This window comes from Phacochoerus africanus, chromosome 8 (assembly GCF_016906955.1).
Source record: "Phacochoerus africanus isolate WHEZ1 chromosome 8, ROS_Pafr_v1, whole genome shotgun sequence".
Classification (NCBI taxonomy): Eukaryota; Metazoa; Chordata; class Mammalia; order Artiodactyla; family Suidae; genus Phacochoerus; species Phacochoerus africanus.
The window spans coordinates 136,750-151,129 of record NC_062551.1 but is presented as its reverse complement, the minus strand read 5'-3'; the positions used below and the strand labels follow the sequence as shown (position 1 = coordinate 151,129).

The 14,380-nt window shown below is 62.8% G+C and overlaps 1 protein-coding gene across 1 annotated transcript; it reads left to right on the top strand.

Moving 5' to 3' along the window:
- Positions 1–936: 936 nt before the first annotated feature.
- Positions 937–14,100, top strand: LOC125134366 (tubulin beta-3 chain). Its single transcript, XM_047793581.1, has 5 exons — positions 937–1,932; positions 4,780–4,904; positions 11,223–11,331; positions 11,830–11,940; positions 12,699–14,100. The coding sequence occupies exons 1-5, from the start codon at positions 972–974 to the stop codon at positions 13,772–13,774; spliced, it is 2,382 nt and encodes a 793-aa protein (XP_047649537.1). The 5' UTR covers positions 937–971; the 3' UTR covers positions 13,775–14,100.
- The last annotated feature ends 280 nt before the right edge of the window (positions 14,101–14,380 follow it).

The following is a 14,380-nucleotide window of genomic DNA, read 5'->3' as shown; positions in this document are numbered from 1 at the left end:
GGCCCGGAGGGAAGACAGGCCTTCACGGGAACCGCCCAGCCCCTGTGTGGAGAGAGCTCGTCCCCTCCCACCTCCCCACCTCCGCCCCTCAGGAGGCCCCTCCTTGCTCTCTTGGCTGAGAAAGCACTGGGGGCGCCGAGTCCGGCTGCGGCGTGTCTGGAGCCGGAGGCCAGCCCTTGAAGTGGTTCCTGGCTGTGGGCTGTGGTGACCTTTTGCAGAGGAAACGGGCTGTGAGGGAAGCTCTGGCAGCCGCCCGCCTCCGGGATGAGCTGGAGCGAGGTCCCCAGCATGTGACCAGGGTGGCCCCCAGCAGTGCGCCGGGTGGGGGGCGGCGGTCAGGGCTGGGGCCGTCCTGAGACAGCAGGCAGGCGGAGGTGTCTCTGTGCCGGGGCCGGGAGAGGGTTGGAAGACTCCGGGGCAGGTCCAGGGGAGCCCCGCGCTCCATGCCTGGAGTGGAGGCCGGCGCAGGGTGGCGTTGGCTGAGCACAGGCGAGGTTGGCCAGAGTGCGGCGGCTCTGCGCTCCAAGGAGCCAGGACCGACTGGGTGCCCCTTGCGCCTCCTGGCGCCAGGCGGAGTGCCGGAGCTCCCACGGTGCATCCCAGGCCCACGCCCGTCACGTGGCCGCCCTCAGGAGGAGGGGCTCAGGCAGGACTTTAAAGATGCCCAGAAAGCCTCCGTTCTCCCGGGACCTCAGTCCCCCGCCCCGGCCTGCGGCGAGGCAGGAGGCTCGAAATGTCCGGACCTGAGCGACCCCCTGTCCAGGGAAGACTTGGCGGGGAGGTGGGCTGAGCACAGAGGGTCCTGGCCGGGAACCGCCTGGGCCTCTCTGGCCGGGCCATGCCTGGGCCCACGTTCAGCCAGCCAGGGCGAGTGTGGGGGCGCCTCTGGGAGCCATGAGCTGAGCAGGACCGCCCCCCCCCCCCCCCCCCCCCCCGAGAGCGACGCACCCTCCCTGCTCCCCGGCGGGACGATGCCTGTGCTCGGCCCGGAGAGGAGGCTGCTGGCTTCCCTCAGCTCCGCGCCCCCAGCCGCCCCCCGCCTCGGGCTGGCCGCCAACCAGACCAACCAGACGGGCCCCCAGTGCCTGGAGGTGTCCATTCCCGACGGGCTCTTCCTCAGCCTGGGGCTGGTGAGCCTCGTGGAGAACGTGCTGGTGGTGGCCGCCATCGCCAAGAACCGCAACCTGCACTCGCCCATGTACTACTTCGTCTGCTGCCTGGCCGTGTCAGACCTGCTGGTGAGCGTGAGCAACGTGCTGGAGACGGCCGTGCTGCTGCTGCTGGAGGCGGGCGCCCTGGCCGCCCAGGCCGCCGTGGTGCAGCAGCTGGACAACGTCATGGACGTGCTCATCTGCGGCTCCATGGTGTCGAGCCTCTGCTTCCTGGGCGCCATCGCCGTGGACCGCTACGTCTCCATCTTCTACGCGCTGCGCTACCACAGCATCGTGACGCTGCCCCGCGCGGGGCGGGCCATCGCGGCCATCTGGGCGGGCAGCGTGCTCTCCAGCACCCTCTTCATCGCCTACTACCACCACACGGCCGTCCTGCTGGGCCTTGTCAGCTTCTTCGTGGCCATGCTGGCGCTCATGGCGGTACTGTACGTCCACATGCTGGCCCGGGCCTGCCAGCACGGCCGGCACATTGCCCGGCTCCACAAGACGCAGCACCCCACCCGCCAGGGCTGCGGCCTCAAGGGCGCGGCCACCCTCACCATCCTGCTGGGCGTCTTCCTCCTCTGCTGGGCACCCTTCTTCCTGCACCTCTCCCTCGTCGTCCTCTGCCCCCAGCACCCCACCTGCGGCTGCGTCTTCAAGAACGTCAACCTCTTTCTGGCCCTCGTCATCTGCAACTCCATCGTGGACCCCCTCATCTACGCCTTCCGCAGCCAGGAGCTCCGCAAGACCCTCCAGGAGGTGCTGCAGTGCTCCTGGTGAGGGGGGACGGGCGCTCGAGCCAGGCTGCAGGGCTGAGGGCAGTGGTGTCATCCTGCGGCCCGGTTCCTACGTGGCTGGGCAGCCCCTTGGCAGAGAGGACAGGCTGGACATCTCTGAAGGTATGGATGCTGGACCCTCTGGGGCCCTACAGAGGAAGAGTGGGCACTTCCAGGAGGCACGGGGAGCGGGGGAGGCTGGAGAGACGGCGGGGAGCGCCACCTCCATCCAGAGACCACCACGCCCGCCTTTGCGGCGCGCTCTGGGGACGTTGCCCCCCACTGGGGTGGGACGTGTGCAGGCAGAAGCTGTCCGGGTGTTGCTCACTGCAGGACCTCAGGGGACGGCCTTCGTGACTGCTAAGGAAGCAGGCGCAGCGCCCCGGCGGGAGGGCGGGGCCCCTCTCTTCTACGGCTCAGTGGTGACCAGAGGGCTCGGCCCATCTGCACCACACACAGCGGCAGACAGCGCCGGCCAGGGTCCGCTCCGGCTGAAGCAGGGGCCTCGGCCTGAACCAGTGACCAGCGCCCAGGCTCGGGGGGCCAGGAAGCAGTCTGGTAACAAATGGCTGTGCTCGGTGGAGCCCCATCATTCGTCTTGCCTCTTCCCAGAAGCTGCTTGAAGCTTGAGGGTGGGGGAGAGGGGCTGGGGGGGTGAAGAGGGGGAAAAAGTACACCCCAGGAGCCTGCCAGGAACCCAGCTGGCCTGCCCAGGCGAGGCAGCCATGGCCCCAAGTGCCTGAAGAGCCCCCTGGGGGGGGCGTGGAGGCCCCTGTCGCCCCTCCTGGATCCTGCGTCAGCTCTCTCTATGGTGCAAACCGCAGCCCAGAGCAAATGGGGTGAGGGCAGCGGCTCCATCACCTCCATGGTGACAAGACTCCAGCACCACCCAGGCTGCCCTCCGCTGAGGCAGAAGCAGGGCCTCTGTGCCCCATGTGTGACCGGCCAGAACACGTGCCCCTCGGCTCCGTCCAGCACCCCTTCTCCACATCTGCTCTGAGGCATCCACAGGGCCCTGCACTGCTCCAGGCACGGCCCTTCTGGAGGCAGTGTCAGTCCTCGGCTGGCCCTGGTGGGGTGAAGCTGTCCAGGGGCTGCGGGGGTGTCCAGGCCCCGGGGGTGGACCATGCTGTCCGGTGCTGGGAGCCCTTGACCTCCGTCTGCTGCAGCCCTGACCTGAGTTCCCAGCCGGCCCCTCCACTGACACAGCATGCACTTGGCCCCCCTCCTGGGACAGGCTCAGCGGGGTTGGTATCTGCCAGCAGCGGCAGCACCAGCCCTGACTGAGGGCTGGAGCTGGTTCCCGGCAGGACGGGCCTTTGCTGGGAGGCCGGACGATGAGTCAGCCTTGAGCCGGGCACCAGAGCCCTCTGGGGATGGAGGGGGAGCGGGCCTGGCCTGATGCCATCCCGCAGAGAGGCAGGGTGGGTGATGGGTCCTGGCCAGCAGGATGCGAAGCTTCTTCCTTTGCTCAGCAGGGAGGTGCAGCCAGCTCCACAGAAGAGCCAAATGCTCCCTCGGACCCCCGAACGGGGACAGGGAGGGGCCCCAGGTTGGAAGCCAACCACAGAAAGCCACATCATGGACACGCTGTGGAGGAGGGGCGTCTCCTGAGAACAAAAGACCCATTTCTAGATTTGCCAAACTGGGGAGCTTGAAGAGGGGGAAAGGGGGGCACGCAGCTACAGCACACGAGACAGCACAGATGGGGAACAGGCCACAGCTTTACAAAGTCTGCACGCTGTGGCTGCAGCCCCTCCTGAGGCTGCTGCTGCTGAAGGAGAGCAAGGACTTCGTCAGAGCTGCTTGCTGTACAGTCTGCCCCCAGCCGGGTATTCAGCCAGTGCTGCCGTGCGTGTCCTCTTCCTCCCTCCTTCCTCACCAGCTGACTCTTGTTTTTCCCCCAAGAATCCCAGCCTTATGCACACATCATCTCACTACACAGCCCCCCGCCCCCGCCAAATTTAATTGGCTTCCCTTGGACCAAGACTGCAGAGACACGGTGACCTCAAGGGGTGAGTCAGGCAGAATCCCGCCTCCTGCCTCGTCACTTCTGTGTCTGGCTTGTGTCCTTATGACAATTCCTAAAACCCGTGTTTACTGAGCAGCAGCTACATGCCAGGTGCTGTGCCCGGCAGGGGTTCAAAGCCTCCCCCCATGTAAGGTCCATCTCACAGCAGCCTCCTGGGGAAGAAGGGGCAGGCAGCGTCCCCACTGCACAGAAAGCCAGGGAAACGCAGAGCTGCCATAGCAACCCACCTCCACCCTCCTGCACCCACAGCCCTCCTGACTCAGACACTTGGGAGCCCTGTCTCATGCTGCCTTCTTCTCCAGAATCAGTGCCTGCTGCAGCCTTTGTCTGCCTACCCCACCTCGAAGAGATACGGCAAAGCTCGAGTACCTTGTCTGCTCCTTCTTGATACAAGAGAGGACGCCCATGTCGGCTTTTCAGGGTGGCAAGATGGGGTTGGTCCCTAAACGGGTGTGGACAAAAACAACCCCACTCTCCTAGCAAAGCCAAGGGCAGAAGCTGCCACTGGGGTGGGGTAGAGAGGGCCACGGGGGCGGGGGACGAGGGTTAAGGGGGGCTTCTATTGTCCTCCCTGGAGCCTCCCCAGCCCCGCCTTTCGGGTGCGCGGCGGCCCTCGGGCCCCACCCGCTGGGGCCCCCAGAACCCGGTGGCGGCGTGAGGAGGCACCGCAGCGCGCGGTCGGGCGGGGATGCGCGGTGCTGATGCTGCAGCGCCCTGCCGCATTCTGCGGCGGCGATCGCGGATTGGCCGCGCGCGGTGACGCCAGGCCGGGCGTGGCGGGCGTGGCCCAGCCTATAAGAGCGGGCGGCGGGGGCGACCGATCCTCCGCAGCCAGACCCAGCCGGTCCGCGCGCGTCCAGCAGCTGCCCGCCACACGCACCGAGCATGAGGGAGATCGTGCACATCCAGGCCGGCCAGTGCGGCAACCAGATCGGGGCCAAGGTGAGGCTGCGCGCCGCTCCCCTGCACCGGGCGCTCATCCCGCGTAGTCATCTCCAGCCCGCTCCCCCGGGGGGAGGGAAGCTGGAAGGCGCTGTGCGCCGGGAGCCGCACCCTGAGCTGCCCTCGCCACTGAGAAGCCGAAAAGAAAAGGACGGAACTGGCCTCGCTGCGGGCCGCCGGGTCCCCCTGCCCTTCACCGTTCCCATTCCCACCCCCCGCCTTTCCTCTGTCCCAGCCCCGGTCACCTCGGTCCTGCTGGAGCGCTGCGCAGGTCGTCGGTCACGCTCTATCCACAGGTGCAGGTGGGGGAGCTGGCTGGGCGTGGCCCTCTTCTTTGGGGTCGCAACTCAGCCTCCAGCTGAGATGGGTGGGGTGGGCAGGTTTGGGTGGGGCTCCCCCCGAAGCCAGAATGATTCCTCCTGTTCCCCCACCTCGAACCTTTCCCGCGCCCCCACTTGGCTATGACCTCCCTCGGCCTCCTGGCCCCACCCTGTTCCTTTGTTGGGGGAGGGCTTGGGCCCGGACTCTGGTTGACCTTGGTCCGGGACTGGGCAGCCCGTCCTGGGCAACACCTTGCTCCTCGCCATGATGTTGGACCAAGCCCACTCAGGGTCCGAGAGTCTCGGGTTGGACGTGGAAACAAAGCCGGGCTGGGGGGTGGGGTCGAGAGCCGCTTCCCCGCTAGGCCCCTCCCCTCCATTGTTAGCCCACCTCACGGACGTTGGGACTGAGGCGGGAGTGGGGTGGCATGATCCCCACCCAAACCCAGCAGGCCGATGTCATATCCCTAAGACCGCGGGTGCTGTCCCTGGGCCAAGGTCACACAGCAGGTGGAGACAGAGCCTCTCGCCCTCCAGCTCGCAGTCCCCGAAGACGCAGAGCGCACGACTCCGGCTGGGTGGGGCCTGCTGCCCCCTGTGCTTTCTTCAGAACAATGTCGGGCGGAGGGGGGGGGGGGGGTGCGGCGGGTGCCTTTGTCAGCACCAAGGCCAGAGACCCAGCGAGGGTTGGAGTGAGGCTTGTTCCCCCGGGAGGCAGTGGGAGGAGACAGGTCCTGGAGGGGAAGGGGCCAGGAAAGGCTTCCTCTGGAGGCTGTTGCCATGGAAACCAGGCAAGAACAAAAAGCTAATTACAACAGGGCTGGGGCAGCCACGTGGCTGACATGTAAATTGCAGCTTGGGCTCTAGGGTGGAGGCTCCTCAGATGGGGGGGGGGGGGTGGTGGGAAGACACCCTAATCGCTGAGGTGGCAGCTGCGCCTGCTGGAGGGAAGTGCCTAGGGGAGGGGGATGCCTGGGGGACCAAGGCCTGGAATCAAATCAGGGCTCTGGAGGCAGTCTCTGACAGCTGCCCTGGCCAGGCAGGAGGGGCCGAGGGCTTATTAATGTGGTCACAGGGGGCAGGCCTGCCCTGAACATCTGCTCCTCCAAGAGTCAGGGGTCACTGGAGGGAAAGAAGGCAGCTGAGTCCCACCATGAGCCTGGGGGAGATGTGATCCAGTTACACCCCTTCTTTCCGTAGCTGGAACCTGCACATGGCAGGCAAAGGCAGGATCATGTCCCCGCTGCAGCCTGGTGGGTAGGGGGCAGGGCAGAGGCAGTGGCCTGAATGCTGGACAGTGTCCTATGCAGAAATTGTGTCCTGCTTCTCAGCGCTGTGGCCCTTGAGTTTGCTCATGACTTTATTCATTTTGGGTTAATTTCAGTTACTTTCATTTCTTCTTAAAACTAATAATTTATCCTTTTTAACAATGCCAACAGAGACGGATTTGGGTGGGAGACAAATTGTTTCCACCTTTTCAACCACTTCCCTTTGTAGTGACCAGTGGAAGCAGTTTGGTGGCTTCTCTCCATCTCCCTGCCCTGGAAAATCTCCTGAACAAAACCAGAAGGGGTCAAAGCTTGTGTGGGAAATTTGCCTGCGCAGGTGCTCGGCACCTGCCCTGTGGCCAGGCTGTATCTTGCCGGCACACTGGATGTGGGCTCCTTCGTCAGGGAAGAGCAAGCTTCCCACCCATCACCAGCAGCGGCTGACCAGGGTGGGCAAAAGGGGCTGCTTTGGGGGGGCTGCGGGGTGCCGGGGGAGTTGCAGAGGGAGGTCGGGGTGACTGAGAGCTAGGAGAGGATACACTTTTCCTGAGAGGTGACGTGACAGCCGTAATGACTCGTGACATGACCAGGGCGTGATGGGCATTGTGCCGGCTGCTTCAAGCGCATCACCTCTCCAGGATGCGGTGACACGGGGTGTCGCCCTTCCCCCAAGGATAGGAAAACTCGCCGCTCTGGGAAGCTGAGGCCTCTGCCTGGGCAGGACAGGGCGGGAGTCTGAATCTCGGTCTTTGGTCTACGTGGACACCTCAGGACGGGCAGGGAACCGCCAGCCCCCACAATGGGCCGATGACTCTGAGGACTCCCACCCCACTCCCCTAGGGAGGCCGGCAGTTCTGGAGCCTTTGTCTGCGCCCCCGCCTCCCGGCCGCTGGGCGGAGCCTCGGAGAGGCGGGCCCTGGCCCTGCCAGCCAATGGGAGGAGGGGTTTCCTGGTGCCCTGCCCCGCCCCCTCTCCGAGCGCTTCCCAATTGGTTCCCGGTATCTCAAGGGGCGGGGGGAAGGCACGGGGTCCTGGAGGGGCTTGACACCGCTCGGTCCGCCGGCCCTCCCACTTGCCTTGGCCGATCCCACTTGCTTTGGGCTCCCGTGCTCCTACCGCCACCCCTGGCCGGAGCAAAGGTCAGCACCGCGGACAGCGCCGGGGCGCGGGAGGGTGGGGTGGGGGCCCGCCGCGCCCCCGGGTCCAGACAAAACCTTGGGGTCCTTAGAGCCGTGGCCTGGGCCCTGGGGTCCTTGCGCCATCTGGCAGTTTTCTCATCTGTAATGATGACCGTAATTATTATTAAACAATGTATTTTGTCACCTTAAAATGTTATATATAATCACTTTATGTAACTATTAATAAGCTATTTATTATTTTAAATTACAAGTTTATTAGGTTTAACTTACAAAGCTATCATCCACATAGTCTCCTTCTAAAAAGTTTTCAAACTTGGAGTTCCCGTCCTGGCGCAGTGGAAACCAATCCGACTAGGAACCATGAGGTTGTGGGTTCGATCCCTGGCTTCGCTCATTGGGTTGGGGACTCGGCGTTGCAGTGAGCTGTGGTGTGGGTTGCAGACGTGGCTCGGATCTGGCGTTGCTGTGGCTGTGGCAGCGGCCGGCAGCTGCAGCTCCAATTCTACCCCTGGCCTGGGAACCTCCATATGCTGCAGGTGCCGCCCCCTCCCCCCCCCCAAAAAAAAAGACAGGAAAAAAAAAAGATAAAAAATTGACACATGGAATTCCCCTTGTGGCTCAGCAGGTTAAGAACACAACTAGTATCCATGAGGGTTTGATCCCTGGCCTTGCTCAGTGAGTTAAGGATCTCGTGTTGCCCTGAGCTGCTGTGTAGGTCTCAGATGCGGCAGGGATCCCGCGTTGCTATGGCTGTGGTGTAGGCCGGCTGCTGCGACTCTGATTTAACCCCTAGCCTGGAAACTTCTTTATGTGCAGGTGTGGCCCTAAATAAATGAATAAAACATTGACACACTGCAGATGGGGGCAAAGTACCCATTTAACTCCCTCCTGTGCCCCCTCCAGGCGGACACGTCTGTTTCCTGTTCTTCTAGCCCACTTTCTGTCATAAGCACCTGTGTTGACAAAATAGAGCATATATGCTGTGAGGTTTCGTTCTCACTCTGAGCTCATTGCAGTGTGCCTTCCCCTCAGGGCTGTGCCTTGAAGATCTGTTTGTACTAGTGATAATCTTTTATTCCAAAGTGTATTGATTTTTTAAAATTATCTTTTTTTATTTATCAGTGAATATGGCTTTCCAAATTTAAATATCACCTAAGGCCTTTTAACTCAGTGGGGTCTTGAGCTGAGCACGTGCAGTGGGTTCCAGTACCAGGCAGATGGTTAAAGACAGGTCCCGGCGGGGGGGGGGGGGGGGTCATTAGCAGGCGCTGGCTGGTGCTGGGTCTGCACCCACCCTGGGCTCTTGCCTCCCGGAAACTCTCTCATTCCATAGATGAGGTCCAGATGACGCTCGAAGGTGTGTGGATGATACGGTGACGGAGTCAGCCTGTCCCAGTCCACACTTGCTGCCTCGGGCTCACTCCTTCTCTGCAGGGTCTGTCCTTGAAGCCAGAGGTTGGGGGTGCCCCTTGGCTCTGTGGAGCAAGGCCCCAACTCTGGCTTTCAGGTAGCCTCAGAGAAGCGGAGGGCACAGGGGTCCAGGTGGTGTTAGGAGGCTCGGGCCGGACCCTGAATGCCTCAGTGACACGTGTCATTACGAAGTTAATACACACGTGGAGTTGCCAATGTGGCACAACAGGATCAGCGGCGTCTTGGAGCACGAGGGCACAGGTTCCATCTCCAGCCTGGCACAGTGGGTTAAGGACCCAGTGTTGCCACAGCTGCAGCTTAGGTCATGGCTGAGGCTTGGGTCTGATACCTGGCCTGGGAACTCCATCTGCCTCAGGGCAGCCAAAAGCCAGGGAGAAAAGGAAAGAAACTTACCAATGACAAAAAAATACACAAAGGAGGAAGAAGTCCAGTCCCTGTCCTTGCTGAGAGCCGACCTCTGATGACAGTCTCTGGCAGAACTGCCAAGATTCTTCCGTGCATTTTATAATAACAACACTGTCCTACTTTTCGGGTTTTAAAATGTTTTGGTTCTTGTTTATTTTTCCTCTTTTTGGCTGCCTCTGCAGCATGCAGAAGTTCCTGGGCCAGCGAGCAAACCCATGCCACAGCATCAACCCGAGCTGCTGCTGCAGTGACTGCACCAGAAGAGAACGCCAAAAAATTTTTATTTTTAACTAATCTTCCTTTTTTTTTTTTTGAGACGTTAACATGTACACGTGAAAGAGCCTGTCTTTGTGCCCTCAGAGACATCTGCATTTTTAGATCAGCGTGTGCGTATTATAGACAAGATGAGCAGGCTTTTCAGCGCGCGTGACCCATACGTGGAGGCCCTCACAGTGCGTGACTGCCCTCTGGCCTGCATGGGCACGCTGGGCTCTGAGACAGCCTGGACGTGCCGCTGGGGTGAGCACAGAGCACAGAGCTCTGTGCCAACTTCCCTTCACCCAGGCCCTGTGTCTCCTCGTGCGACACATGCTCATGATTCCTCAGGGCCTTCACACGCAAGCACAGGTAACCTGCTTTATGCTCCCCAAAACCTGCCTTCGTCCTCAGCCGTCGAACCGGGAGGACCTCCGAGGCACAGAGACTCTTCAGGACCTGCCTGAGGCCACTCTGCTGGGAAGGGGGGGCTAGCTCCTGAGGCTCGGCCCTGCCCTGCCCTGCCCTGCCGCAGTCCTGGGAGAAGCAGGACAGGAAGGGGTCGGTGGCAGGGGGAGCCCTGGATGATGGGGCTGCAGTGCGTCCGCTTGGACAGACCGGGCCACCGGAGACAAGTCGTTCCCCACCCAGGGCCCGAGGCTGCGATGTGCTGGCCACTGCGAGGCCCTGTCGTTGGACATCCTTTGCCCAGACACTGAGGGGCACGCATGTCCTTGACCGAGTCCCTGTCGCTCACTGGAGGCATCTCTGCCCTCTCTGTGCCCCCGCTTTCTCATCGGAAAAGAGGGAATTGGGGCACAACCCAAGAGGGGGTTTACGACGACCTCCCTCGTGGACAAGTGGACCGTCCGAGGTCCCTGGCCAGCAGGTACAGACCACCCTGGGGGCTCCAGTGTCCATGGACGGGCGTGTGTGTTTATGACAGTTTTCTTACAGAGGACAGAGCTTGAGGCTCTTTTTTTTTGGCTGCACGTGCAGCATTCCGAAGGTCCCAGGCCATGGATTGACTCTGTGCCACTGCTGCAACCCAAGCCACTGCAGTGACGCCAGAGCTGCCACCAGGGAGCTCCAGGGGCTCTTCTTCAAAGTCATTCAAAGAGACTAGTGCAGGCTCTGGGTCCAAACCCCTCTTTTTTGGGGGGGGGGCCTTTTTCTAGGGTCGCCCCTGAGGTACATGGAGGTTCCCAGGCTAGGGGTTGAAACGGACCTGTAGCTGCCGACCTACACCACAGCCACAGCCATGCGGGATCTGAGCCGCGTCTGCGACCTACACCACAGCTCACGGCAACGCCGGATCCTTAACCCACTGATCGAGGCCAGGGATCAAACCCGCAACCTCATGGTTCCTAGTCGGATTCGTTAACCACTGCGCCACGACAGGAACTCCTAGACCCCCTGTCTTGTACCAGGGCTTTGCGGCTGGTGGAGGGAAAGGTCCTGGCGGGTCCGAGCAGCCACTGACGCTCTGTTCCCCTGCAGTTCTGGGAAGTGATCAGCGATGAACACGGCATAGACCCCAGTGGCAACTATGTGGGGGACTCGGACCTGCAGCTGGAGCGCATCAGCGTCTACTACAACGAGGCCTCCTGTGAGCCCCGTCTTCGCGGGGTGGGGGGCTTGCCCGCTGGGTCCCGGCATCTCCGACCACCTGTCGGGGGGGCGGGTGTAACGGGAGACGCGGAGTAAAGACAAGCAGCCCTCGTAAACCACCACCCTAGTGAGAGCCCATGTGTCTCATGGCCACGGACGCATGCGCAGTCTTGCGGAAAGGGCTGGGCTGGGCAGGGCCCAAAGCCCCGTCAGGGGCCCCAGGACAGTCCAGAGCCAGACAGACAGGCATGGTCAGACAGGGGTTGTTCAGCAGCTGGTGTGAAATGGTGTCCTTGGCGAACTGGCCTCACACTGGCCTCCCCCGATGGACCTGGGGCTTGGTCGTGGCCGGCCAGGCGTCACCCGTGACCCCTTGCACGCGCAGCTCCGGCCCCTGTGACCCTGAGTCTGTGCTCTCAGGGAGAGGAGCATGAGGCTGGGGTGGGGGGCAGGGAGAGTGCCTCGACCTGTGACCCCATGAGCCTCCCTCCCTCAGCTCACAAGTATGTGCCTCGGGCCATCCTGGTGGACCTGGAGCCGGGGACCATGGACAGCGTCCGTTCTGGGGCCTTCGGGCACCTCTTCAGGCCTGACAACTTCATCTTCGGTGAGTTGCCCCCGTCCCACCCTTTCAGGGGGACCCACGGCAGGCAAACCCAAGGCAGCAGAAACGAAGGCAGAGTCACCGCAGGTCCTGACCAGCAAGGCAGCACTGATCTCTGCTACGCGTAGCCAGCGACGGGGGCCCAGAGAAGGGGTTCTGTGCAGGGAACGGAAACCACTTGTGATTTCAGGCAGAGCAATGTGTGAACCAGACTTGAGCTTCCAGGACCGTGTGCGAGCTGGGCGGGCAGACCCGGGGCTGAGCATGCAGCTTTGCCACGGTCAGGCGGTCAGCGGCCCTCACGCCAGTGACTCTGGTGCCGGGGCCCTGGGTGCGCACACAGCGACAGGAGGAGGCCCACGCTCCACTTCCACCTCCAGAGCTCAGCAGCCCAACCGAGGGGCCCAGCCCTCATCCCGACCCCAAGCTGCAAGGGCTTGCAGGGGGTTGTAGTTTAGCTTCCCGTAGAGCTGGCCAGAGGGTGGGTGGACCCCCCAGGATCCCCTCAGGAAGCAGAGCAGGAGCCACACCTCCAGGCACTCAGTCTCTGTCCACAGCCCATGACACTGGGCGCCAGGCAGAGGGGTCGCCAGCGCACAGCATGGCTGGAGCTAAGGGCCGTGGAGGGAGGGAGGGAGAAGGTGTGGGCAGCCTCGCTTCCTGGAGGGCAGGCGGGCAGGCAGTTGCCCGCCGGGGCGGGGTATCCAGGCAGGTGCCGGAGGTCTGACCGGTCGGTCTCTGTCCCCCTGGCCCCCAAACAGGTCAGAGTGGGGCTGGCAACAACTGGGCCAAAGGTCACTACACGGAGGGCGCGGAGCTGGTGGACTCGGTCCTGGACGTGGTGCGGAAGGAGTGTGAGAATTGCGACTGCCTGCAGGGCTTCCAGCTGACCCACTCTCTGGGGGGCGGCACGGGCTCCGGGATGGGCACCCTGCTCATCAGCAAGGTCCGCGAGGAGTACCCCGACCGCATCATGAACACCTTCAGCGTGGTGCCCTCGCCCAAGGTGTCGGACACGGTGGTCGAGCCCTACAACGCCACGCTGTCCATCCACCAGCTGGTGGAGAACACGGACGAGACCTACTGCATCGACAACGAGGCCCTGTACGACATCTGCTTCCGCACCCTCAAGCTGGCCACGCCCACCTACGGGGACCTCAACCACCTGGTGTCGGCCACCATGAGCGGGGTCACCACCTCCCTGCGCTTCCCGGGTCAGCTCAACGCCGACCTGCGCAAGCTGGCCGTGAACATGGTGCCCTTCCCGCGCCTGCACTTCTTCATGCCCGGCTTCGCGCCGCTCACCGCCCGGGGCAGCCAGCAGTACCGCGCGCTGACGGTGCCCGAGCTCACGCAGCAGATGTTCGACGCCAAGAACATGATGGCCGCCTGCGACCCGCGCCACGGCCGCTACCTGACCGTGGCCACCGTCTTCCGAGGGCGCATGTCCATGAAGGAGGTGGACGAGCAGATGCTGGCCATCCAGAGCAAGAACAGCAGCTACTTCGTGGAGTGGATCCCCAACAACGTGAAGGTGGCCGTGTGCGACATCCCGCCGCGCGGCCTCAAGATGTCCTCCACCTTCATCGGCAACAGCACGGCCATCCAGGAGCTGTTCAAGCGCATCTCGGAGCAGTTCACGGCCATGTTCCGGCGCAAGGCCTTCCTGCACTGGTACACGGGCGAGGGCATGGACGAGATGGAGTTCACCGAGGCCGAGAGCAACATGAACGACCTGGTGTCCGAGTACCAGCAGTACCAGGACGCCACGGCCGACGAGGAGGGCGAGATGTACGAGGACGACGAGGAGGAGTCCGAGGCCCAGGGCCCCAAGTGAGGCAGCCGGGCGGGGGGCGTGGCACGGCCAGGACCCCGAGGTCTGCCCCCAGCCGCGTACCCCCGACACAGCCCGCCCGCGCCCCACCAGGCCCGAGCGCGTCGCCCCAGGGCCCCCGAGTGTTCGTCCTGCAGTATTTGCAGCATCCCTGCCCCGCCCGAGTCCACCCAGCCATCCTCCACCATCGGTCATTTCCGTTGTGTGTGGCCCGTTGTGTCTGCTTTACTGTCCGCTCCAGGCCTGATGTTTTATGGTTTGTTTCATTTTTTTACCGGCTTGTGTTTATATTTCGGGGGGATACTTAATAAATTTATGGCTGTCAGGTACCCCTGCCTGGTGCTGGACATTTATTCTGGGACGTTGGGGACCAGAGCGGGAGGAGGGGCAGATGGGAGGGCCAAGGTTGCCGGGCAGAGCGGCGCTGTCGCCTGGGTGGGGGTTGGGACGGGCCTGTGCTTGGAACCTGCAGGTGTCTGGGCACAGCCACTGGGGGCTCCTGGACGTGGTGTTGGAGGAGGTGGGGGCCGTGCCAGAAAATGTGCTGTGCTGGAGGCTGGGGCTTGGGCCCTAGGGAAGGGCTGGTGGGGGCCGGCGAGTGGTGGCCAG

What these genes read in the sequence shown, in the direction of transcription:
- LOC125134366 (XM_047793581.1), top strand. Translation starts at nt 972, where the DNA reads ATGCCTGTGCTCGGCCCGGAGAGGAGGCTGCTGGCTTCCCTCAGCTCC. An exon ending in GCAACCAGATCGGGGCCAAG is followed by an intron (nt 4,905 to 11,222) that starts GTGAGGCTGCGC and finishes GTTCCCCTGCAG; the next exon opens with TTCTGGGAAGTGATCAGCGA. An exon ending in CTACTACAACGAGGCCTCCT is followed by an intron (nt 11,332 to 11,829) that starts GTGAGCCCCGTC and finishes TCCCTCCCTCAG; the next exon opens with CTCACAAGTATGTGCCTCGG.